The sequence below is a fragment of the Xyrauchen texanus genome, chromosome 16, assembly GCF_025860055.1.
Source record: "Xyrauchen texanus isolate HMW12.3.18 chromosome 16, RBS_HiC_50CHRs, whole genome shotgun sequence".
NCBI classification, from domain to species: Eukaryota; Metazoa; Chordata; class Actinopteri; order Cypriniformes; family Catostomidae; genus Xyrauchen; species Xyrauchen texanus.
The window spans coordinates 38,374,783-38,402,375 of record NC_068291.1 but is presented as its reverse complement, the minus strand read 5'-3'; the positions used below and the strand labels follow the sequence as shown (position 1 = coordinate 38,402,375).

The 27,593-nt window shown below is 39.7% G+C and overlaps 1 protein-coding gene across 5 annotated transcripts in view; it reads left to right on the top strand.

The window, feature by feature from the left end:
- Positions 1–27,593, top strand: part of ralgapa1 (Ral GTPase activating protein catalytic subunit alpha 1) — a 101,330-nt gene that overhangs the window by 16,486 nt on the left and 57,251 nt on the right. For 2 of the 5 annotated variants that reach the window (XM_052145181.1, XM_052145182.1), the window contains exons 7-25: positions 329–444; positions 6,106–6,244; positions 6,375–6,583; positions 6,959–7,204; positions 7,915–8,085; positions 9,570–9,686; positions 9,821–9,969; positions 10,395–10,518; positions 11,131–11,368; positions 11,572–11,736; positions 15,370–15,546; positions 19,372–19,496; positions 19,795–20,008; positions 20,099–20,275; positions 23,189–23,341; positions 23,451–23,644; positions 23,778–23,876; positions 26,968–27,123; positions 27,259–27,387. In XM_052145181.1, the coding sequence (XP_052001141.1) occupies positions 329–444; positions 6,106–6,244; positions 6,375–6,583; positions 6,959–7,204; positions 7,915–8,085; positions 9,570–9,686; positions 9,821–9,969; positions 10,395–10,518; positions 11,131–11,368; positions 11,572–11,736; positions 15,370–15,546; positions 19,372–19,496; positions 19,795–20,008; positions 20,099–20,275; positions 23,189–23,341; positions 23,451–23,644; positions 23,778–23,876; positions 26,968–27,123; positions 27,259–27,387 (3,098 nt within the window). Of the gene's footprint in view, positions 1–328; positions 445–6,105; positions 6,245–6,374; positions 6,584–6,958; positions 7,205–7,914; positions 8,086–9,569; positions 9,687–9,820; positions 9,970–10,394; positions 10,519–11,130; positions 11,369–11,571; positions 11,737–15,369; positions 16,654–19,371; positions 19,497–19,794; positions 20,009–20,098; positions 20,276–23,188; positions 23,342–23,450; positions 23,645–23,777; positions 23,877–26,967; positions 27,124–27,258; positions 27,388–27,593 lie in introns of all 5 variants that reach the window. The other 3 variants (XM_052145178.1, XM_052145180.1, XM_052145179.1) reach the window with 2 other exon arrangements.

The following is a 27,593-nucleotide window of genomic DNA, read 5'->3' as shown; positions in this document are numbered from 1 at the left end:
GCATGATTTTATTCATTACACTGTTGCCACACGATTGGGTGATTAGATAATCGCATGAATAAATAGATGTACAGGTGTACCTTATAAAGTTGCCAGTGAGTGTATATCAATGTGTTCATGGTTTTGACATCACAATAATTTTTTTTTTTTTCACAATTTAGTCTCCATAAATGTTCTGGGTAAAGTGAGGAGGGAGTTTTGCATTGTGACCATTATAGTATATCTACAAAGTACATTGTACTCCTGAAATTTTAAAGAGTAAGGAAAGCCTTTTTTTTTTATTAAATATACCCTGTCAACAGCATCTTTCCTTTGTCCTTTCTTGCAGCTCAAGTTACTCCAGAGGAGATCAGTCCACTGGTTCCACCCCAATCAGGAGATAAATCCCAGGAGGATCTCACAGGATACTTTTTGGAGGCTCTACTAAAATACATGGTAAACCAGGTACTCCCCTCCTCCTACTAACACTGCTGATGCTAACGTGGCTGGAGCAGACAAGACAACAAACCTGCATGAGCAAGCTTATGTGGCACTGATCCCAGATCTGTATGCAGCTGATGCAAGATACACCTTGCTGCAGTTGTGTTTTGGACATTTGCACTCCCTGGTACAGCATTGGCTTCCCTGTTGCTCTGCTTCACACTAGAACTGGCTGACATATTGGATAATTGCATTATATGTGTGAGGAGATTTAAAAAAATATATTTTCCATTTATATTTCCTCAAGTAACTGTTATTATGCTAGATTCACAATCTCTTCTTTTCTTGTGACTTGTGAATTTGAATGGTTTATGATTTAATCTTTAAAAGCAAACATAGTGATAGATTTGATAAGTTCAGTTAATTCTGTGAATCAGTTTAAACTGATCTTTGAATCGATTTTAAACTGATTTAATGATTTGCTGGCATTGTCACTTCAAAATGTTCACAAAAATACATATAGGGAAATATATGCTGTTTCCTACTATTTATAATTATATTTATATAAATGAAATTGTATAAATGAAAATTATTACATGTTAGAGTATCAGTTAAAGTTAAACCTTTTTAACACTTAGAGGTCAGTGGAGAATGACCAGACTGGTTCGACCTGACAGAAAGGTTACGTTAACTCTGATAACCCCTCTGTACAATTGTAGTGAGCAGAATAGCATCTCAAAATGCACAGCGTTGAGGCGGGTAGGCTACAACAGCAGAAGACCCCTTTGTGTTCCACTTCTCTCAGCTAAGAACAGAAAACTGAGGCTGCAGTGGGCCTACCATTTGTGGACCTCAGCAGAAATTCAGATTTGTCTAGGCAATGTTTTTCCATTTTTCCAATGTGCAGTTTTGGTGATGCTGTGCCCACTGCAGCCTCATTTCCTGTTCTAAGCTGACAGTAGTGGACCCAAAGGGGTCTTCTGCCGCTGTAGCCAATCTGCCTCAATGTTCTATGTGTTGTATAGTTTAGAAATGCTTTCTGCATAGAACTGTTGTAACGCATATTTGTTTGTGTTACTGTCACCAGGACAGTTAATTACACAATTTTTCACCGTTACTGTATATATCTTTGATACAAGTATTTGTATACGTGCCATAAAATCAGTGGACATGCTTTAAAGGAATAGTTCACCCATAAATGAAAATTCTCTCATAATTTACTCACTCTCATGCTATCCCTTTCTTCAGCAGAACAAATTTGAAGAAAAATAGAAACATATCTCAGCTCAGTTGGTTCTTATAATGGAAGTGGACAGTAATACAATTTATGATGCTCAAAAAAGCAAATACAATCAGCATTAATGTCATCCATTCGACTCCACTGGTTAAATCAATGTCTTATATGCGAAAAAGATCAATATAGGAATTTCTCCCCAATTTGGCATGCCCAATTCACTCTAAATCCTCGTGGTGGCATAGTGTCTCACCTCAATCCGGGTGGCAAAGGACTAATCTCAGTTGCCCCCTCGTCTGAGACCGTCAGTCCGCGCATCTTATAACGTGGCTTGTTGAGAGCGTTACCATGGAGACCTAGTGCACGTGGAGAATCACACTATTCTCCACGGCATCCACGCACAACTCACCACGCGCCCTACCGAGAGCAAGAACCACATTATAGTGACCACGAGGAGGTTACCCCATGTGACTCTATCCCACCCTTGCAACTGGGCAAATTGGTTACTTAGGAAGCCTGACTGGAGTCTCTCAGCATGCCCTGGATTCAAACTTGTGACTCTAGGTGTGGTAGTCGGTGTCTTTATTTATTTATTAATTTAGTTAACAGGGACCATGCAGAAACATTGCTACAATTTCAAGCAGCCGATGCTCCACATACAGGCTTCTAGCCAAAGGCTAATTTGCGGCCCCAGTCCCTGGTTAGGCGTTTTTAACAACACTAAAACAATAATCACACATAAAAAACTAAGCAAACAGTTTAAAAAAAAATAACAATAATAAAAGAAAGCTGACACTCTGCACGACCATCAGTGTTCACAAACCTGATTTTGTTTGAACCACTTTTTTAGATTTCTTTGAAAAATGTTTAACCCTTTTTGCATTTTCAGTTCAGCTGGTAGGTTGTTCCAAAGCAGTGTACCTTGAACTGAACATGGTACATGAACAACCTCTTGTAGTGATCCCCGTACTACTCTGATTTGCTATTTATTGGCATATGAAATTTGGAGCAAGATTATTTACACATTTAAAAACTATTTTAATGAGAGACAAATTTATACAATTTTCAAAGCTAAGCAAACTATTTATTTAAATATTACAATGATGCCATCTAATTGTTTTTTTGTCCAAAATGTTTAGGGTTTGTTTATATAAAGATCTAACAGGTTTGATGGTCATTTGAGAAACCTGACTCCAGACAGTCACACAATAATATAAATGTGAGAAGACCATTGAATGCATGTATAATTTGGCTGCTTTTAGGGATATATATACTCTAATCATATAAAAACAGTTAAGGTTTGTTCTGATCGTTCTACACAGCCTCTTTACATTCACATCAAATTTCAATTGAGAATCTAAAATAACACCTAAATATTTAAAATCATTAACTGTCTCTATTGCCTTTTGATTGATCTTAATTATAAAACCATTCATTTCCTTCTAATTGAAAAACAAATCTTTGAACAATTCACGGTCAAACAGTTGTTTTGCAGCCACTGTGACACACCAGTCATTTCATTTGTTAATATATCTGCAGCTAAGCATGGCGTCGTGCTGATACATAAATGACTGTGTCATCTGCATATAACTGACATTTAGTTTCTTTTCAACAATTTGGTAAATCATTGACATATAAGGAAAACAACAGTGGACCTAAAATTGACCCTTGTGGGAGACCCATCTCATTGTTTTGTAAAGATGATCTTGAATTATTTATTTTAACACACTGATCTTGAGATTCTAAATATGATTGAAACCAATTTATATCCTGCTGGGAGAAACTAAACAGATTTAATTTATGCAGGAGTATTTCATGATTCACAGTATCAAATGCCTTTTTGAGGTCTAAAAATACTGCGCTTACCACATTACCATTATCTAAAGCTCCCTTAATAAACTCTGTGAGAAAGTAGTTTGCCATTTCTGTTGAATACTTAGGCCTAAAATCAAACTGTTTAGAGTGAAGTAAATTATTTTTTTCTTGATAGTTGATAAGTTGTTCAGCTACCAACTTTTCCAGAATTTTAGAAATTGCAGAGAGTATAGAAATTGGTCTATAATTCTGAACCTCATCAACTGATCCTGCCTTAAAAATTGGGTTATAATAGAAGTTTTCCAATTTTAAGGGAATTAATTTTCTCTAATAGATAAATTTATCAAATTTACCAAGGGCTTTAGCAAACAAGCACTATATTTATTTTACAAATGCGGTATCCATTCCAAATATATCCTTGGCCCTTGATTTATTCAGTTGATTAATCATTTGGAGTATCTTATCTTCATCGATCTCAGAGATATAAAAGTATGAGGTTGTGTCTTATTGCATATTGAGGTAATTGTACAGATTCAATACATATAGCAAGTTCTTCCACAGACTGGATAAAATATCTAGTAAGTTAATTAGTAATTTCAGTGCTATCAGAACTAAGTCTTCCATTTATGTGCAGCTCCAACAATGGTTTTCTTTGTATACCTTCTCGTTTAGAAAGTTTGTCCAAAGAGATGAGCTATTTCCTCCTGATTCTGCAATCAATTGCTCCAAATATGCAGTTTTCACTTTTCTAATTTCACTAACTACTTTAATTCTTAACGACTTAAAGCTTAGAAGATCTGTCTGTGTTTGTGTAAGCAAAGGCTTTTTCAAAGCAAGATCTCCCTTTTTCATTAGTTGATGGATATCTGAATTTAGCCATAACATGGATCCACTATTTTGTCTCTTTTACTTGCTGAGCTACCCAGGCCACCTATTTAAGTACTTTTTAATTATAATTCATCATTTCCGGTAAGCAGCAGTATGAGCGTTCATGAGAGGTTTGAGGTCACATGATCTCTCGTGTGACATATTTGCGTTGGCACGCGCGACAAACCCGGAAGTGCAGCGCTGAAGGAGAAATGCTTTACAAACCGAATGCTGTAAACAAATTGAAGCAAATTTAAACAGAGGATATACAAGTTTTTGCACAGGGATATTTATACACAGGGAGAAGTAGGAGGCTGAACCAAAAAGCCTCAGAGAGAGAGAGAGAGAGAGAGAGAGAGAGAGAGCTCAGCAGACGTGGTGGTGCACATGTAGGCAATGCCATGCAATGCCAACAGAGATAGAGAGCATCTTGCTGCAATGCATGGAACGTTGCCATACCATCATTGGAAAGACCGCTTGACCTTAGCCCTCTTATGAACACGCATACTGCTGCTTACTGGAAGTAACGATTTAGTTAAAACTACTTAAATATAGTTATTTTTCACAGCAAAAGCAATCATATCGCTTTATAAGACATTAATGTAACCACTGGAGTCATATGGATTACGTTAATGCTGGTTGTCTGTGCTTTTTGGAGCATCAAATATCGTGTTACCATCCACATCCATTATAAGGAAGTTCTGAGCTGAGATATTTTTCTGTTTTTCTTCAAATGTGTTCTGCTGAAGGAAGAAAGTCATAAACACCTTGGATGGTATGGGGATGATGAGAGAATTTACATTTTTGGGTGAACTATAACTTAAATTAAAAGTTGGGCTAAACCTTCTGTCGTTTTCCAGTGGACTTTTTTTAATAATAGGGTAAAATGGGTAGATTTGTATTATTAGAGACTAGGTACAGATATAAAACAAATTAATTGCTGAAGTTTAATTTGCTGAACTTTAAAATCTCAAAACTATTACATTTTCTGGCTGCCGCTTGCTGAATGGCCAGGTCCTTCACAGTCTCTATCGCGCAGTTTAGTTTTTGATACTGGTTCATGTGAGTGTGTGAGCATTTTCGGGCGATGCGAAAAGATACGCCAGTATCTCTCCCACAACTGGTCAAGTCTCCATTCTCCATACAGTAAATGCATTCCCTCACATAATGAATAAGTGTGCACTGCTGCATACATCAGTTTCTGTGCTAGCATGTGCAGCTGAGTCGAGCGTGTACCTCTTGGAAATTTATATATGGTCATTTTAGCAATAGGAAGTTTTTGCAGTTTCAGGACGTGAAAAAAAAAAAGCATACTGTAACTTCTTTTTTTTAAAGCGTTAAACAGTCAACTATTAATCGCCGAAATGAGTGCATTAAATTTACCAGCCCTGTCATATTGATTTAAAAAAAGAATCAGTTAATCGGTTATCATCTTGCTTTTTTTTTTCTTCAGCTTTCTGTCTTTCTTCTGAATAACCATCTAAATCTAGCAATTCTGTAATATCGCAGCTAAAAACAGCCATTTGGCTCCTAAATGTTTCATTTTATGAGCCAATGGCTCCATAGTAATTATTTGTATTTTTTTGGCTGGAGCCCTGAATAATTTTTTTTTTAACTACTGTATATTTCCCAGTCCCCCCACATATACAACAGCACCACGCACTGCTTGACTCCACTAATCCACTGTCTTTCACGAAAAAACAGTCAGACTGCTTTGTCCCTGCTGCTGTGTTTGTGCTCAGCTTGATGTGTGCTCTGTTTCACTACAGGCCAAAAGTCTGGAGTGGAAGTATAAGGAAAATCATGAGAAGGGTTTCGCCTTCCTGTTCACAAATTTCAAAAAGTATTACCTGCCCCATATCTTCCCCAACTTCTCCAAGGAGACCAGTTTGTACAATCCTATTCTTGGTAAGACTATATGACAATGCCAAATTCTCTATGTTTTTAGGATATTAAACTTTCTTCTGTGGCAACACCAGATTCAGTTGCTCAAGATGCTCTGAGGTCTAATTTGGAATTGTGTTCTGTTTTATAATAGATATTCCAGCCATGAGACCAAAGCCTTACTACATAGTTGTTAAAAGAGACCCAGAGACCAATGAAGCCCTGTACTGCACTAAAGAGAACTTCCTTAATGCCAGAGTCATATTTATCCGCTGGCTGGTCTCCTTTTGGCTGGAGCCCAGGTCCAACACTGGAACACACATCCCTGGCATGGAAGGAGAAAACGTGCCAAAGAACATCCAGGTTAAAATAAACCCGTACATGTTTCATTGCATCCACTCTGTCATAATTTACTCACCCACGTTGTGCCAAACCTGTATGAATTTTCTTTCTTCGTGAAACTCGAGCAGGGACTGACAGCATCAGTCAGCATTCGATTTAATTGCGTCTGTTTTTTTCCCATACAATGAAAGTAGATACAATGAATGTGAATGGTGACAGGCTAGTATTCTGCCAAATATTTTGTGTTTCACCGAAGTAATAAGTAATGCAGGTTTTGAACATCACGAGGGGTGAGTAAATGACAGGATTTTAATTTCCCTTATCTCGTTAAGTTGTTAACTAATTCAGTGGCAAAGATTTTATTAATGCACATTTGTGATGCTGTTGTTGTTTTAGAGAGCAGCAGCAGGCCTAGCTGCACGTGGTGAGGATGGCGGTCTAAGACCAGATGGTTTGGATGGGGGAGGTGCTAGTGAACCCGAGCAGTCACACTCCAACACCAGCACGCTGACGGAGAGAGAACCCAGCTCCTCCAGTCTCTGCAGCATGGATGAGGAACATCTCACTGATATCGAGGTGGTCCGACGGGTCCTGTGCTCCTCCAGAACCAATGTCAACTTCATCACAGAGATCTTTCGACAGGTAACTCACCCATGAGGACAAAGAGCAAGAGAAGTGTTTTAACAAACCTAAACTTTAAATAAAGAGAAAGGAGAACTCTGAGCCATATTGCAGAAGTGGCTAATTGTTTTGTTGTTCAGGGATTGTCCTCATGTGAGAAGTATGTTTGATATGTGTTTATAAAGAGGAATTGCTATGTGTATAATTGTGCATTATCTTTTGTCAAGGCTATTGGTTGAGTTGGAACTGCCATAAGAGGAAGTCATATGAGTACTCTCCCAGTCATTAACCTGTATTGTTGGGAACTCTTAAGGAATTTACATAGATTGAAATGTAAGAATCTTTTTGTGTTGGAATGCTTATTTAATATTAGGTACGTTAAGTGATAAGAATCTGATGGAACCATGGAACATTGGTGTGACCGTATTAATATTCATTAGCAACACTTTCACCATAATATAATCTATAAATGTGCTTCCTGGATTGCAAAGGCTACTTTTTGTTACGTACTAAAAGATTCCAAAGATTGTTCCAGAACCGTTAACAGAGTCATGAAGTTCATTTGGCTCCAGGTTTAAAAAACAAAAAACATTCTGAACCCTTCTGGGTTCCCAACCATTCTATCATCTGCAACATGGTGGCCCTGCCTCGGATTCAGTCCCACATTTTTGATATACTATCTATATGCTGATTCTGTCTGTGTCTACAAAAGAATGTCTTAAATTCCGCAGGCATTTCTGTTGCCCATGTGTGAAGCTGCAGCGATGCGTAAGGTGGTACGGGTGTATCAGGAGTGGATCTCTCAGCAGGATAAGCCTGTGTTTATGAGAGAACAAGAGGAAGACCAATTCTCAGGCCAGCTGGACTCTGCCCACAAGCAAGGAGCTGATAAAGAGGAGGAGGTGGGACACAAGAATGTTGAAGCTGTTATTACACATTTAGTCAGAGCCTGGTCCCCCTACATTCTTCGCATGAGCTATATTTGTGACCATATCTGTATTGGCCATTGTCATCATATATTTTTAATTATCAGGCTGACTTTTCAAACCATATACTCACATATCCATTAATGTTACAGGAATTAAGATTTAAATCGCAATATGGCCTTGAGCAATTACTTAACCTTAAAAGGCTGCATTTCTGCATTGAGTGCTTTAGTCAGCACTGTGTGAGCAAGCGGCACCCTCTAGCGGTCTGGAAGGCATTATCCATGTACCACTATAATTCTGAATTTAAAAGGGGTTTTATTCCTTTGGTTTAAACATAGTTATTTTTCCATGATGTGGTTGACGTTTCATTGGAATTGTCCAACATATGAATAGTATGATTTTGTAATGTTCTATCTTATACAGTACACACATGTAAAATGTGAGTTCTATTATTTAAACTGCAAAAACAGCAGTGCAAAAAAGTTTTAGAAGTACAAATTAACCTTTTTTTCATATCAATCATAATTTCATCATATTTACTTATTTTTCATCATTTTATCTTGTATTAAACTATTTTTTGTGGCTTTCTTTACAATTTTGGCCTGTCATGTGTTCAATGGAAATTATTTATTGTTAGAACAGTAAAAAAATATAAAGTTTGTACCTCTGTGACCAGGACATATTTATAACATAATTCCTAAGAAAACCAGTGATCTGAAGACAAAATAAGGTAAGTGTTAAAATATTGGTATCTCGGCCTATACGTTTTTGTTAGTATCGATATCAGCAAAAAAATCCTAAAGGTGCATCCCTATTTAAAAAAAAAACTAAGCAAAAACTGTAGATTTTTATTAAATTTATTGCAATATGAGTTATTAGCTGAAATTGTTGTCTATCATTACTTTTCAAACTTTATATATCCATGCATTTGTATCATACTGCTCTACCTATTTACCCCACAATGCTGTTTGTTTTGTATATTATAAAGTGTAATGCCTGCTTTAGTTTAAACAATCAAGAAACACAAAGATTTTGAGGATTATGAATTAGTGTTATCTAATTTCTTACCTAGAACTTGAAATGCAATGTGTGTTTTTTTTTTAATTTATTTATTTATTATTTTTTTTTGCCAGTAGCTTGTATAGACACATTGCTGTTGTTGTACTGTCTGGATCAATGTGTGTGTGTGTGTGTGGGTTTGGGTGTTTTTTGAGGACGTTTTATTAGGTTACAAACGGGTAATTACAAGGGTATTATGCTATAAATGTGGTTTGAGGAAATTTCTAGTGTCCCCATAATTCAAATAGCTTAAAAAAACACTGTATACTTACAGTCCGTATAAAAATCATTGTCTATGGAGAGTCCTCATAAGGATAGCCGTACCAACGCGTGTGTGTGTGTGTGTGTGTGTGTGTGTGTGTGTGTGTGTGTGTGTGTGTGTGTGTGTGTGTGTGTAGGATATGGGGCTCACAGTTTCCATTCACAATCAAAGCCCTAATTGGTGCAGGAGTAAGTCATCTGACACTGAAGTCCTGGAGTACAATGTACATGCTGGTGTCCAGGCCACACTACAGGTAAACACAGTCCCAGCCCCTACATGTCATGTTTTACTTATTCTCTTGGTGATGCAGAAACTGATTTAGGGTAGAATTTGTGATAAATGTCTGCACTGTAGTCTAATCTACTCTTCAACATCTCTTCCTCACAGGTTTTCATCACCAACTCCTCTAACGTCTTCCTTCTGGAGGCAGCCAATGAGCTGAAGTCACTTCTGGAAGAACATGTCGACATGTCCAAGCGTGTGCTGAACATATACCGCAGTCTGGTCATGCATGAAACCATGAACCAGAAGACCTGGTATGATCTTTGAATCAAATCAGTGTATCATTGAGTTGAGTTTAGGATTTAGACGCATCTTGAAATGAACATTGATGTTATTATAAAGAAGCTATACTAAAATATTCTTATATTAATAATTAAAATAATCTCCGTATGCATTAATTTTGAATTACCTTTGAAACGTTTCTGCTCACATGAGTCAAGGTCAAACAAATGCCATTGAATTAAATCTTGTTTCCCCCTACAATGTTTCACTCTGAAATATGTCATGTTATGGAAGTTAAATGCATTGTAAAATATCCATTCATGTTTATATTGATTTAGGAAGGCCTTGATTAACAAGCTCTTCCTGTGTTGTGTGTGTGTGTGTCTCTCTCCCTCTCTCTCTCTCTCTCTCTCTCTCTCTCTCTCTCTCTCTCTCTCTCTCTCTCTCTCTCTCTCAGGGAGCAGATCCTGCTGGTGTTGCTAAGAGTAACAGAGTGTGTGATGAAGAGACCACCATCCATCATGCCTCATGGGAAGAAGAGTAACACTTTATCAGGCCGACTGGCTGCAGCCATTTTTCAGGTGCCACCCACCAACACACCACAACAGCTAGTGTACAAAACCACTGTTTGCAGCACCCAAGTTTTCATATAGTTTATCTCTAATCAGTTTTGACAGATGTCATGCATCATTACCGCTTAGTCTTGTAATGTTTTGAACTAAAACTGGTTAGGCTGTACAATCAAGTAAGAGGAAAAGGTATTACTGGATATGATTTTACTTATTTATCCCCTGGGGTAATATAAATAATATGAATTAATGTTATTATTAAATAAGTAATGTGTGTTGTGATGTGATTTTCTCTTATTATTACCATTATAACATGTTCTAACCAGGTGTGATGCAATAAAGCGAATACATCTGCATGTTATTCTGAGTTTTTGTCAAAACCAGCCATGTCTTTGAGAAAAGTAAAATGTTCCTGCATGGTTCTGGTTAACTCTAACCACAGTGAAACCTAATTTGCCTAAAACCCACCTCCACACATATTTTGATTCACTCTGATTTTGTTACTTTGTGTATTATTTTACTTTCACATTCTGGATGCTGGAACCTTTTTGAAACACCAGTGTCAGCCAGTAGATATGTGTACTTTGCTAGTTTTTACTCCGAGTGGTCTTTCTCTCTAAACAGACTCTTATTGTGGCCTGGATCAAAGGGAATCTGAACGTGTACATCCCTCGAGAGTTATGGGATGACCTGCTGTCTGTACTCTCCTCTCTTACCTGTTGGGAAGAGCTGGTCACTGAGTGGTCCCTCACCATGGAAACACTTACCAAGGTATTAGCACGCAACCTTTATAGCCTGGACCTGAACGAGCTGCCCCTGAACAAACTCAGTGAGCAGAAACAGAAGAAACACAAAGGCAAAGGTGAGTTTATTTAATAAAATATACTTTCATTAATGCACACAGACTAGTTGTATCAAAACAATACAATTAAATCAAAGCAAACATTGTTAAAGTGTTTTATTTATTTATTTATTTATTTTTTACATTTTGTTAACTGATTTTGAGGTTGGACTGAAACACTGTAATATAGACATGATATATTTTATTTATTTGGTGACATCTAGGTGGCATCCACGAGGGGCAGAAAATCACTGTGGATCGGTCGTTCTCCAAAGGCTGGAGTCGAGACCCACCAGGCCAAGCAGCTGCCATGAGACAGCGCAGTGCCACCACAGCTGGATCACCTGGCATAGAGAAGGCAAGGAGCAACGTCAGACAGAAGACAGTGGGTGAGTCCAGAGGCCAGACCCTTCCTCCTTTCTCTTCATGCCAATCTAAAGCTAGTTTAGTCAAGAACTTTTAAATAGTACAGCTTTGTCTCATCATGTTTTTATCTGAATTACTCTGGTTTAGAAAAAAAAAAAAAAAAGATGAGCAAATATTAGATATTAACTAGAAGAGAATTTGACATGTTGAAGTTGATATCCTTTCTTGGGCTGCATCCCAGTTTGCATAATTTGGCACCATTAGTATGAACTTCACTAATCATAAGAAAGTGGGCAATATACACTCACCTAAAGGATTATTAGGAACACCATACTAATACTGTGTATGACCACCTTTCGCCTTCAGAACTGCCTTAATTCTACGTGGCATTGATTCAACAAGGTGCTGAAAGCATTCTTTAGAAATGTTGGCCCATATTGTTAGGATAGCATCTTGCAGTTGATGGAGATTTGTGGGATGCACATCCAGGGCACGAAGCTCCCGTTCCACCACATCCCAAAGATGCTCTATTGGGTTGAGATCTGGTGACTGTGGGGGCCATTTTAGTACAGTGAACTCATTGTCATGTTCAAGAAACCAATTTGAAATGATTCGAGCTTTGTGACATGGTGCATTATCCTGTTGGAAGTAGCCATCAGAGGATGGGTACATGGTGGCCATAAAGGGATGGACATGGTCAGAAACAATGCTCAGGTAGGCCGTGGCATTTAAACGATGCCCAATTGGCACTAAGGGGCCTAAAGTGTGCCAAGAAAACTTCCCCACACCATTACACCACCACCACCAGCCTGCACAGTGGTAACAAGGCATGATGGATCCATGTTCTCATTCTGTTTATGCCAAATTCTGACTCTACCATCTGAATGTCTCAACAGAAATCGAGACTCATCAGACCAGGCAACATTTTTCCAGTCTTCAACTGTCCAATTTTGGTGAGCTCTTGCAAATTGTAGCCTCTTTTTCCTATTTGTAGTGGAGATGAGTGGTACCCGGTGGGGTCTTCTGCTGTTGTAGCCCATCCGCCTCAAGGTTGTGCATGTTGTGGCTTCACAAATGCTTTGCTGCATACCTCGGTTGTAGCGAGTGGTTATTTCAGGCAAAGTTGCTCTTCTATCAGCTTGAATCAGTCGGCCCATTCTCCTCTGACCTCTAGCATCAACAAGGCATTTTCAGCCCACAGGACTGCCGCATACTGGATGTTTTTCCCTTTTCACACCATTCTTTGTAAACCCTAGAAATGGTTGTGCGTGAAAATCCCAGTAACTGAGCAGATTGTGAAATACTCAGACCGGCCCGTCTGGCACCAACAACCATGCCACGCTCAAAATTGCTTAAATCACCTTTCTTTCCCATTCTGACATTCAGTTTGGAGTTCAGGAGATTGTCTTGACCAGGACCACACCCCTAAACGCATTGAAGCAACTGCCATGTGATTGGTTGATTAGATAATTGCATTAATGAGAAATTGAACAGGTGTTCCTAATAATCCTTTAGGTGAGTGTAGATCAAAAATTTGTAAGGAAGCACACTTTGAGTAGTAGCACATAAGCAGTGTTCTGATTTGAGGTGCATGAATCCCTGTCTCCCTTATCACTAATCTTGCATACTATATTATAGTATTGATAGTATACAAATTGGATTGTAGCCTTAGCTTAGCAGTTTGACTCAATTGCTATTGGAACATGATGGATTTGTTGTAACATATGGCATGTTTTTCTAATACAATGTGTTACCCCTCATGAATATCAAACTCTAGTTTTTTCAGATATTTGATGTTTGTGTATGTAGTCAGTGCTGATTTGAAAAACACTAATTACAAAAAGCAAATACACTTATTTACTTAATCTCTTCTTTGTAATGCTCACCTCTTTCATCCATCACTTTCTCTCTCTTTTTCTCTTACCTCTTACATCATGTCCTCCTATTCTGTTTGAACATCACTCCTCATATCTCTTTCTACCCCACTTCCTTCTTTTTCTCACTGTCCGTCGTGTTGTCCTTTCTCTTTTTCTCTCTCTGGGTGTGTGTGTTTGTACTGTAGCTCTGCGTAGTTGCTCTACGGGGGACAGCCTGCTGTCCTCAGCCTTTATTCGCAGTGCTAAAAGCGCACCTGTACTGATCCACCCCGTACACCCTCTCCTGCCTGACTATGTCCTCACTCCCCTAGCTGATGAGCTGTCAGGTAGAGCCCTTTACGTCAGTATCGGTACTCGCGCCTCTGACTGCGTTAATGGCCCCTGATTGTGCATGAATGTGTATAGAATGTATGTCTGTATATGCACTTCCTGTAAAAAGCATTCTCTACCTGCCCCTTATAGTATTGCATATATAAAGTGATTTTCATTTAATAGACCTAGTTGTGTGTGTGTGTGTGTGTGTGTGTGTGTAGTGGTTTTCTCAGTAGATTTTAATGTGTTTGTGTGAATGAAAATGCCCTTCTTATTCATCATTGCTTTAGGGCTGCTCTCTGCAATTTTACACTGGTTGCTTTTTCACAGGGTGAATATATAGGCACGTGCACACTAATACATTTTTGGCTGAAAACACATTGTTCCAGTGTTGATGAGATGTGAAAACATATCAAAATCAGTGTTTTCCTCCCCTGAAAATTGAGACTTTTGAAAACGCTCTCTAGTAACATACTTTGAAAAACGATAACGTTCAACTGAAAACATATTGGTGTGTATGTGGCTATGTAAACTGTCAAGATATGTCCTGGTTATATTTTATCCCATGATCAAAAGAACAAAGTAAGAAATGTTTCCCAGTCATTTCTCATTCGCTCAACCACCCTTTTGAGTCTTGTGTGTGTTTGAATCAGTGCCTGATTGTTTTCTTATCCTTGTTCATTATAGCATTATTCCTTTTGCACTTTGCATCACCTCTAGAATTCTAACCCCTCTTCACACCCAGATCTTTTGAGAAAAACACTGTCTAAAAGTTTACCTTTTGTCTGCATTACTCTGCTATCATGTTTGTTTGGATGGTTAGATTTTTATCTGGTGAAATAACAATATGGATAAAATGTTTTATTTGTCTTGTGGTTTGATATGTTAAGTTTAACTTTTGAGTTTAAGTTTGTAAATGTATTTTGATTTACAGCTGGTGTTATCTGTGTGTTTTTGTGCATGTACTGTATGTATTTTGCATGTACAGTGGTGTTGTACATGGATCAGTTAATATTATAATACTTGCTAGGTATTTTCACAGCCATATAGGTATCTGAAATTAAAATAGTGGACTTCAATTGCTTGTTACCAAAAGGGTTAGTTCACCTAAAAATGTAAATTCTGTCATCATTTATTCACCCTCCATGCCTGTATGACTTTTTGTTCTGTGGAATGTAAAATGCGATGTTAAGCAGAATGTTAGCCTCAGTTGCCATTCACTTTATTTAGCCCCCCCCGTACAACGAAATTGATAGTGACTGAGGCTAAGTCATAGGGGTTTTTGGAGCAAAATTAGATTGTGTAAATGGTGATAACATTTTCGAAAACCTGGGTAAACTAACCTTTGAACACAATATATGTTGCAGACAATATCACTCTGCGCTTCGTTTTATGACCAAATCTATGCATAAACGCACATCTTGTATCTATGAACATATTCTGATTGTTGTTTCTGTTCATATTTAGACATGGAGGAACTTCCTATCGCCCCACGCGTTCAGCGGATTCGGCACTGCTCTCAGAGCGAGAGGACTCCGTCGTCAGAGGTGTTCTCTGCCTCTGGAGACTTGGAACAGCCCCCTCTTCCCCGCAGCAGCAGCGCCTCTGACATCATGGAGCCCTTCATTGCTGAGCATGTCAAAGGTGCACTTCCTGTCTCTGACAGTCCCTCTAACTCCACCCACTTTACCACCACCAATTCCCCCCACTGCTCCCCATCCCCACACCAGCTCACTGACCCACCCCCTGACAGCCAAGCATCCCTGGAGGTGGGCGAAAGCATCTATGACCATCTCTGCCAGATGCCAGGGCAGCAACCTCCCTTTATCCCTGATTGGTCCTGTCCAGCTGCAGCTGAGACAATTCAGATCGAGGGAGAAGGCGAGGAGGACGTCTTCAGCGTTTTCAAGGAGTTTTGTAGCAGGGAGTTCATGGTAGGCGAAATTGGGGTGTTTGGAGAGAAAGTTGAGTCAGGTTCAGATAGTAGACAAGTGCAGATTGGGGAAAGTGGGGATTGGGCATTAGAATGGGATCGAGAAATGGAACAAAGCGAGAAGAGTTTGTATGAGTGTTTAGAGCAGTGCGATTGGGATTTGAGTCTTATGCAGAAAAGTTCTAGTACAGAGGGTCCAGTAGAGGTCAGTAAAGCCAAACAGTTACAACGCCAGAATGCTACAGACAGGGCGAGCGAAAGCGAACACAGCCCATCACCAACCCAGCTTGCAGCAAGGCCCAAGCTCTCCCATCCTGACCCCAAAAAGAGGCACAGCGGTGGGGTCCACGTCAGTTTCCGCCCGTCCACAGAGTCCGTGCAGTTTCACAACCCCCTGGACCCCAAAGAGGCACACTGGAAGACCCGACTTCGCCGTCTCGGCCACTTTAGCAGCCACTCGGTTGGGGGGAGCGGGGCAGCAGCAAAGGTCAAAGATGGCATGGGGGAAGGGGTCGCCTGTTGCGAACCTGTGGAGCCGAATAGAGGCTCCAACAGCGGGGCTAGACGTGGCCGACTCAGCCGCCCATCTCTCCGCCCACGGGGTTCCCGCTCCAGATCTCAGGAATCAGGGTGTAGCCCCTCACGGCAGCAGCAGGTGGCACTGTTGGGTGGGGTGTATAAGTCTATGGTCCATGCTCTCTCCAAACCCAAGGCCCAGGCGGTGTCACCCCAGCGCCATGGCAAAACACCTGCCACTGAGGCACACCTGAAGGACCTGTACACTCAAGTAATGGGCTATTTTGGAAGAAAAACCTCAGGTGAGCACTCAAAAGGCTCAATTCCCTCTCACAACATGGAAGACATGAAAAAAGTGAAAAAATCCGCCTGTCCGTTTTCCCTTCTTTTTTATTTTCTTGTGACTGTTTGATTTTAGCTGAATGCGGATTGATTTGAAACCTCTTTTTGTATTTTCTTTTCAAGTAGCTCAATTCCATAAAAACAGACTCTCAAAAGACCAACGGTCCCTCACCTTTGAGATGGCTTCCCCTCCTCCTCAAGCTTCTGGGACCTAATTTCTGCTGCCCCTCTTCCCCTGGATGTTGCATGCGACCTCATGCCTACCTCCCTGCCCTCTCTCTCTCTCTATCTCTCTCACACACACATACACACACACACGTTCACACATTCACATTTACACAAACTTAATATCTGAACTCTATAGAGATGAACAGATGTTTTCTAATCTAATTTTATGTTTTATAATCTGTGTGATTATTAATATTGCCATTTCAACATATAGAAATCTTACGGTTTCTATACAAGTTAAGCTCTTTTGAAAACATCTGTAGCATGAGTAAAAACAAACATAAATCACATTTACAGTAATGCACTTATAATGGATATCTTAAGGGCTCATTTCACAATAATACTAATTTAAATGCACACTATTTAAAAGTATACTCACAAGTCTGGAGATTAAATGATAATATTTCAACTTGTGTCATGGCCATGTAAAGCCAGTAGAACTGAGAACTTTTGCATGGTAAGTACAAGTATACAGAAAAAAGGGAGCCTGGGTTGCTCAGTGGACTCCAGCTAGGTCTCCTAAGCAACCAAATTGGCCCGGTTGCTAGGGAGGTTAGAGTCACTTGGGGTAACCTTCTCATGGTCGCTATAATATGGGGTTAGTTCTTGGTGGGGTAGATGGTGAGTTGAACGTGGATGGCGCGAAGCCTCCACATGCGCTATGTCTCCGTGGCAACGCGCTCAACAAGCCACGTGATAAGATGCACGGGTTGACGGTCTCAGACGGGGAGGCAACTGGGATTCGTCCTCCGCCACCCGGATTGAGACAAATCACTACGCGACCACGAGGACTTAAAAGCACATTGGGAATTGTGCATTCCGAATTGGGAGAAAAGGGGAAAAATAAAAGGATACTGAAAAAAAATTCAGTGACAAAACCATCCTTAAAGCACTTTGTAATGGGGGAAGTACCGGCTATAAAAGTTGGTCCATGGCTAAAAGATTGATCTCGACAGCTTTACAACTCGCATACCAGAAACAAATATTTTTGTATGGAAGAATTTAAGCAAGTTAACAAATTCTAAATGCACATCTGCGTTTTAAACCCTCTGGAATGTCTTGCCCCATAGACTTCCATTGTAAATTCATTACTGTAAACAAGATTTTTGATGAGTCAAAAAAGTTTTGTTGGTAATCTGGTAATAATTTCACAGTTGCGGTTGATAGAGTTTAACTTGAACTCTTGAATTTTTCTTAGTGCATTTTGCAGCCAAAGTTTTTTTTAATGCCAGTAGAGGGCAGCACTATCCCTTTGAAAGAGAACTGTTAGCGCTCGCCTTGTCTTCTGATGGTAAAAATATTACATTATTTGAGATTTTAGCTTGTGTTACTATGTGTTTAAAGCTTGCCATCTTGTCAGCAGCATAGTAGCAGTTATTACAGTAGGAATGCCACTGTTAGAATGGCTCCCGTGGACAGTTTGATAGTGCAAGCTTTTAGTTAATGACTTGAGACAGCTTGTAGTCTGAACTAACCAGACATCAAGGTGAATACAAAGCCACAGTCCCCACAATGCATCGTACCCAGAAAGCTGCCGAGTTTGAATGATTTTTAACAAGTTGCTGCCTAACTCTTTGCTTTTGGAATGAAGGCTGCCTTGTCTTACTGTGGGTGACTAACATACTTACTGCTGTCTCACTTTAACCACGGTCACCTCACTAACTCCTAGGTTTGGACTTCCAGGGTTTTCTCTGTCTGTCTTTCTGTCTGTCTATGTTTGAGGACTGCATGAACTGTGAGTAACTGCATTGCTTCGCTGGATGAAATCATTTTTGTGGTTGGCTTCCATTCAGAATGTTTTTTTTTCTGTGTGTCCTGGTTTAGTATTTTATGTTTTTTATTGCCCAAGGAATTTCTATTGTTTTTCAAGGACAATAGTGCTGAATTTTCCCCCCACTCTTTTTACCACAAGCAAGTTTTTCAGGCTTGTTGAAGCCGTAGATTCTTGATACAGGTTTCAGCAAACTCTTACTACCATTCACACCCACAGTTTGTACAGTAATATCTTTTAATAAGTGCTTTCCTGTCAAAAAGATTGATGATATAGGGAGTAGGCATATCCATGGACATTTTTTATTCAACATCTGGATTTTAGATTATTTACATGTTTAAGGAATGGTTGGTCACAATGTAATCTATGCCTTTAAATCAGTTTTTTGGATGTCAAAGAAGATGTTAAAAATAGACTAACGTAAAGCTTGAGCAAAATCTCGATGGCACTATTGTCCTTTAAGAAAGTTACATTTATTTACTCACTCACTGTCCCCAAACTAAAACTAATTATGTATAATTACATTCGAGAGATGTAGACCGATGCAGAAGTTACTACTAAGAGAAAATCAGTCAGTACATGGTCCACTAGGTCATTTGTGTTTGCATTATATGTAATGTGTTGCATGTGTCATACTTCAAAATTACTGATGAGGTAACCTGTTGTGTATCTGTAACAGCCAATAAAGATGAGCTGACGCCAAAAATGAGGCCCATGTCCAATGATGCTGGCAGCAGCAACCCAAACGTCAGTGACCTCATGGATGAGTTCATCCAGGAGAGGCTGAGGGCTAGGGGAACTTCTGTATGTCTACACTACATTACACTACCATTTTATCCTTCTGTTCAATCATAACACATCTAAATAAAATATCATTTTGCACACATGGATCCTGCTAATTATGTATACAAGCTTTCAAAGACAACATGCTATTGGTACCACAATGTCTTCAATGTGATGGTATTCCGAGTTCAACAGAATATTCATAAGGTTCACATTTTGATGACTTTGATTATGAAAACTTTTACAGTAACTAATAATTTTCTTAAGAATAACATACACAGATGAACATCAATGTGGTCAATGTGTTTACCATTAATAGAGCATGACAAGGCGTGGCAGTAGCCCAGGCAGTCTTGAGATTCCCAAAGATCTACCAGAGCTCCTGAACCGTCAGAACGCCACACGACCTGCAGATGACCCCGGCGTACCCTCTGAGTGGACTTCACCAGCCAGCGCCAGTGGAAGTGACCTTATTAGCTCAGACAGTCAATCAGAGTCCTTCAATGCTTTTCAGTATGAAAACAAGTTTGAAAGTAAGTGCATCAACACAGGTTTTAATTGAGCTGAAAATGGCAAGTTGACAGCTGTTGAGGCTGATAAAATGTTTTTGTATTTGTGTGCAGATTTCAGTTTCCCACCCGAGACTTGTGCTCTTGGCTCTACCGATCAGGATAGTTTGAGTGGAACTGGGCAAACCGCAGAGGAACAAGAGCTTTCTAGCCTCACCACACTTCACATTGACTCGGAGACCAGCAGCCTCAGTCAGCATGGCCTCTCTGCTGATACAGTCACCATTACTGGTACACTCTTATGCACACAAGCATACAAAGGGGTGTTGTGGCGTATGAGGTAGAGATCTGTGATGGTATCTGAAATGTTTAATATTTTAACCCCTTTAAGGGTGATCCATGAGCCATCACCATTGTAAGCATGGATCTTGGGGGAATATAGGTTAATCCAATAATACGTTTACACAATTGGTTCGAACCTTAGTTTCATTTCAGCTCCTGTCCCCGCAAGTCTCTTTCATAATGTATTATTTGCAGCAATGAGAATTGCATAGTACTATAATAAGCAAATTATACATAATTAATAATGATGGTTCCCTCTGGCAATTACTCCGGATTGATTTCATTCCCATTTTAATTTGTACTGTTCCACATCACGGTGGGAAATGAACGAGGGCTCGAGGCAAAAATGCCACTGAGATGGTTAAAAACAAATGAAATTCAAAATGTTGGGGCAAAAAAGGCTCCTGTTTTAGTTAATATCATCTGATATAGTTATAATTAGTGGTGATCGATACAGGTTTTTTAAAGTCTATGCCAAAACCCATTTGGAAAGCAGGATGGCTGAAGGCTGATATAAACATAATACAATTTAACAACATCAAATCAGATGTACACAACATTTGTAAAGTAATACAAACGCTTATTTTATGCAATATTTACTCAGATTTGAAAACAAACCGTTGACTATCCTTTTACAAATCCTTTGGTAGATTTTGGATCTGACATGAGGGAAAGTTGACACTTATGTTAATGGTCCAAGCGAACACTGTTATCGGTCGATGCCGATAATTGCAAAATGGCCGAACTGTATGACCAATATATCAGTCTATCACTAGTTATAAAACATGCGTCGGAATCTTCATTTGAACGATTCAATATGGATTCTTAAAATCCAATAATCATTCTTTTAATCTGCCTGTTTTCAGTGGACAAGGGAACATTTTTGCTGAGCATTATTTGTAGCTTGCCGTCAATCCTACAGATGTTGCAGTGTCAATGGCAGATCCTCGCACCATCAACCCGCACAGGCGGGCACTGCATCAGTTCAATGTCATGCTCTTTAATTCTGTGACAATTTGCTCAGCTCACTGAAAATAAACTGTCACAATGTTATTTTCCCCTGTACTGTACAGGTGAAACTCGAAAAATTAGAATATCGTGCAAAAGTTCATTAATTTCAGTAATTCAACTTAAAAGGTGAAACTAATATATTATGTAGACTCATTACAAGCAAAGTAAGATATTTCAAGCCTTTATTTGATATAATTTTGATGATTATGGCTTACAGCTTATGAAAACCCCAAATTCAGAATCTCAGAAAATTAGAATATTGTGAAAAGGTTCAGTATTGTAGGCTCAAAGTGTCACACTCTAATCAGCTAATTAATCCAAAACACCTGCAAAGGGTTCCTGAGCCTTTAAATGGTCTCTCAGTCTGGTTCAGTTGAATTCACAATCATGGGGAAGACTGCTGACCTGACAGTTGTGCAGAAAACCATCATTGACACCCTCCACAAGGAGGGAAAGCCTCAAAAGGTAATTGCAAAAGAAGTTGGATGTTCTCAAAGTGCTGTATCAAAGCACATTAATAGAAAGTTAAGTGGAAGGGAAAAGTGTGGAAGAAAAAGGTGCACAAGCAGCAGGGATGACCGTAGCCTGGAGAGGATTGTCAGGAAAAGGCCATTCAAATGTGTGGGGAGCTCCACAAGGAGTGGACTGAGGCTGGAGTTACTGCATCAAGAGCCACCACACACAGATGGGTCCTGGACATGGGCTTCAAATGTCAAACGTCTTACCTGGGCTAAAGAAAAAAGAACTGGTCTGTTGCTCAGTGGTCCAAAGTCCTCTTTTCTGATGAGAGCAAATTTTGCATCTCATTTGGAAACCAAGGTCCCAGAGTCTGGAGGAAGAATGGAGAGGCACACAATCCAAGATGCTTGAAGTCCAGTGTGAAGTTTCCACAGTCTGTGTTGGTTTGGGGAGCCATGTCATCGGCTGGTGTTGGTCCACTGTGCTTTATTAAGTCCAGAGTCAACGCAGCCGTCTACCGGGACATTTTAGAGCACTTCATGCTTCCTTCAGCAGACAAGCTTTATGGAGATGCTGACTTCATTTTCCAGCAGGACTTGGCACCTGCCCACACTGCCAAAAGTACCAAAACCTGGTTCAATGACCATGGTATTACTGTGCTTGATTGGCCAGCAAACTCGCTTGACCTGAACCCCATAGAGAATCTATGGGGCATTGCTAAGAGAAAGATGAGAGACATGAGACCAAACAATGCAGAAGAGCTGAAGGCGCTATTGAAGCATCTTGGTCTTCCATAACACCTCAGCAGTGCCACAGGCTGATAGCATCCATGCCACTGCATTGAGGCAGTAATTAATGCAAAGGGCCCAAACCAAGTACTGAGTACATATGCATGATTATACTTTTCAGAGGGCGACATTTCTGTATTTAAAATCCTTTTTTTATTGATTTCATGTAATATTCTAATTTTCTGAGATTCTGAATTTGGGGTTTTCATAAGCTGTAAGCCATAATCATCAAAATTATATCAAATAAAGGCTTGAAATATCTTACTTTGCTTGTAATGAGTCTATATAATATATTAGTTTCACCTTTTAAGTTGAATTACTGAAATTAATGAACTTTTCCACGATATTCTAATTTTTCGAGTTTCACCTGTACTTCCTTGCCCATCGGCCCACCTCACTTATGCTGCTATCCATCTGTCTGGGAGGGATGGATGATATATAGCCTATTTATTAAGTTAAGCAGGCCTGAGAAATCACAAAATATAATGTACAATATAAAACCTAATGCTACAAGATTTACTTATTATTATTATGTTAACTAAGGATACTATTCTCATGTTTTAAAGTCGTAAATGGACTGTAATATATAATGTAATATCCACAGGTTCAGAAAATGCATCTCCCATGCACTCTCTGGGAGGTTCTCGATCACAGACACCATCCCCTGCCACACTGACCGCCGAACAAATCCAGCACAAAGACCTGCAGCTGGATGAGAAAATGCACCATTCTGTCCTGCAGACCCCTGATGACCTTGGTAAAAAAAACACATTCACTCAAACATATTGTATATTAGATGGTGTGTGTGATCTGTTGTTCTTATTTTGTATTTAGCAATCTTCGTAAAGACTCTTTGTACTTTTCAGAAACCAGCAAGTTTCCGACAGAGGACTGTAGTGTGATGGCTGGAGGCAGTCTGACCGGCTGGCACGCTGATGTCGCCACAGTGATGTGGAGGAGAATGCTCGGCATTCTGGGAGATGTCAACATCATCAAGGACCCTGAGATTCATGCACAGGTCTTTGACTACCTCTGTGAACTCTGGCAAAACTTGGCCAAGGTGAGCACACACACACACACACACACACACACAAACACAGACAGAGTCCTTCAAAGGATGATTTACAGTGCAGTTGATAATCAAATTCCACTGGAAAGAACGTCCTTGTGTCTCTCTTTTTCCATCTCTGTAGATCAGAGACAATCTTGGGATCTCCCTCGACAACCAGTCGTCTCCACCACCGCCAGATCTGATTCCACCCCTGCGGATTCTGACTCCCTGGCTTTTCAAAGTAAATTCTTGTATAAATCTCCTTTTCCTAAAAATCGATCTATCTATCATTCTATCATTCGAGCTATCCATCGTTCTGTTCTTCATTGTGTCCATCTATCCATCTGTTGTTTTATTTATTTATTGTTCAATCTATCGTTCTTACTATCTATCATTCTGTCCATCGTTCTGTCGCTTGATCTATCCATCGTTCTATTCATCATTCTGTCCATGTATCTTGCTGTTATTTATCGTTCAATCTGTCGTCCTTACTATCTATCATTTTGTCCATCTGTCTATCGTTCTATCTATCACTCTGTTCATCTATCTATCTATTGTTTTATCTACACTGATCAACCACAACATTAAAACCACTGACAAGTGAAGTTAATAACATTGATTATATTGTTACAATGGCACCTGTCAAGGGGTGGGATATATTAGGCAGCAAGTGAACAGTCAGTTCTCAAATTTCATGTGTTGGGAGCTGGAAAAATGGGCAAGTGTAAAGATCTGAGCGTCTTTGACAAGGGCAAAATTTTGATGGCTAGACGACTGGGTCAGAGCATCTCCAAAACGGCAGGTCTTGTCGGGTGTTCCCGGTATGCAGTGTTTAGTGCACAAACCACATTTAAATATCACCATCACAATGATAAAATAATATACGTCCCTTGGGATTTAACATACCTATCAAATGTGGTCCAAGGAAGGACAACCGGTGAACCGGCGACAGGATCATGGACACCCAAGGCCCATTGACGCATATGGGAAGCGAAGGCTATCCCGTCTGGGCCAATCCCACAGAAGAGCTACTGTAGCCCAAATTGCTGAAAAACGTAATGCTGGCCATGATAGAAAGGTGTCGGAACACACAGTGCATCGCAGCTTGCTGCATATGGGGCTGCATAGCTGCAGACTGGTCAGAGTGCCCATGCTGACCCCTGTCACCACCGAAAGTGCCTACAATGGGCATGTGAGTGTCAGAACTGTACCATGGAGCAATGGAAGAAGGTGACCTGGTCTGGTGAATCATGTTTTCTTTTAGATCATGTGGATGGCTGGGTGCAGGTGCATTGTTTACCTGGGGAAGTGTTGGCAGCAGGATGCACTATGGGAAGAAGGCAGGCCGGCAGAGGTAGTGTGATGCTCTGGGCAATGTTCTGCTGGGAAACTTTTGATCCTGGCATTCATGTGGTTGTTACTTTGACACGTACCATCTACCTAAAGATAGTTGTAGACCACATACACTTCTTCATGGCAATGGTATACCCTGATGGCAGTGACCTCTTTTAGCATGTTAATGTTCCCTGCCATACTGCACACAATATTCGGGAATGGTTTGAGGAACATGACAGTTTAAGGTGTTGACTGGGCTCCAAATTCCCCAGATATCAATCCGATTGAGCATATATGGGATGTGCTTGATCAACAAGTCAGATCCATGGAGGCCCCACCTCGCAACTTACAGGACTTAAAGGATCTGCTGCTGACGTCTTGGTTCCAGATACCACAGGACACCTTCAGAGGTCTTGTGGAGTCCATGCCTCTACAGGTCAGAGCTGTTTTGGCTGCATGAGGGGGACTAACATGATATTAGGCCACTGGTTTTAATGTTGTGGCTAATCAGTGTATCTGTGTCTCTATCTAATCATTCTGTCCATGTATCTGTTATGCTGTCTATCATTCTGTCCATCTATCTATCATTCTATCCATCTTATGTATCGTTTTGTCTGTCGTTCTGGCTATCTATCATTCTATCGAACGTTCTGTCTGTCATTCTGTCCAGCTATCTATCATTCTGTCCATCTATCTATTATTCTATCTATCATTCTGTCCAGCTATCTATTATTCTGTCTGTCATTCTGTCCATCAATTTATTATTCTGTCCATCTATCTATCGTTCTGTCCATCGTTCTATCATTCTTTCTGACTATCTATCGTTCCATCTATCATTGTCCATCACTCTATAGTTCTGTCCATCGTTATATATATCATTCTGTCCATCTATCATCATTCTGTCCATTGTTCTGTTCATCTATCTATCGTTCTATATATAGTTCTGTCCATCTATCTATCGTTCTGTCCATCGTTCTGTCCATCTATCATTCTGTCCATCTATCTATCATTCTTTCTGTCCATCTATCGGTCTGTACATCTAACTATCATTCTAACTATCATTCTGTCCATCTACATATTGTTCTATATATCGTTCTGTCCATCTATCTATCATTCTGTCCATCGTTATGTGCATCTATCTCTCTTTCTGTCCATCTATCGGTTTGTACATCTACATCTAACTATCATTCTGTCCATCTACCTATTGTTCTATATATCGTTCTGTCCATCTATCTATCATTTTGTCCATCGTTATGTGCATCTATCTCCCTTTCTGTCGATCTATCTTATTCTATCTATCATTCTGTCCATCTATCTATCGTTCTAACTATCGGTCTGTACATCTAACTATCATTCTGTCCATCTACCTATCGTTCTATCTGTCGTTCATTCTGTCTATCTATCATTCTGTCCATCGATCTATCATTCATTCTGTCTATATATCGTTCTGTCCATCTATCTGTCTTTCTGTCCATTGTTCTATCATTCTTTCTGTCTACCTATCATTCTGTCCGTCTATCGTTCTGTCTATCTATCTATATAATTCGTTCTATCTATCGTTCTGTCCAACTATCCATCGTTCTATCTATCGTTCTGTCCTGTCTGCTCTCTGCCTGTCTATCTAACTGTTCTTTCTATCTATCTATTGTTCTATCTATCATTCTATCTATCATTCTGACCATCTATCTATAGTTCTGTCTTTCTATCGTCTAACTCTATCATTCTAACCAATTATAGATCTATCTACTTTTCATTTTCTCTCATGTGATCAATAACTTGTCTCTATCTGTCTGTCTTCCTTTCTATTAATCTATCTAGTCTCTCTAACCTCCTCCCTTATACATTTCTATTTTCAGCTCATAACTACATTCTTAACATTCAGCTGCATAACTACATTCTTAGATTATAATGTTTTTTTTCTTCTTTTTGATCTGTAGTTCTCTGTTATGTGGTATCTGTTGATAATGGTTTTAAACAGTCATTCTATCTGTGTGCAGGCCACTATGTTGGGAGAACGCTATAAGCAAGGAAAACTCCATGCCTATAAGCTCATATGTAAGATCATGAAGCGGAGGCAGGATGTTTCCCCATACTCTGACTTTCTTACACACTTCTACAACATCATGCACAACGGCCTGCTTCACCAAGACCAGGTGAGGGTTTGCGTGGTATCAGTCAGTGCCTCTGTATGTGTGTGGACATCTTTTGTATAAAAGTACAAATGTAAATGTTCTTGTGTAATTTGACAGACTTTTTTTTTAATTAAAATGTTTTGATTTGTCTCACAGGACATCGTGAACACCATCATCAAGCACTGCTCTCCACGCTTCTTCTCTATAGGACTTCCTGGAGCCACTATGCTCATCCTGGACTTCATTGTGGCAGCGAGCCGTGTGACTGCCTGCTCATCCCTCAATGTGAGAAACCAGCAAGCTGTTTCCAGATATCATTGTCCCTACATGCAAACATCATGCAGATGTGCCCACAATGTCTCTACAAAGATGTATCCACAATGCCTTTTAACTTTTATATCTTATAATTTCAGCCATAGTTCAATGAATGCACTCAGTCGTATGCCTTCCAATCTCTTTTGTGTTTCTCTGGTTCTTGGTTTCTCCCTTAG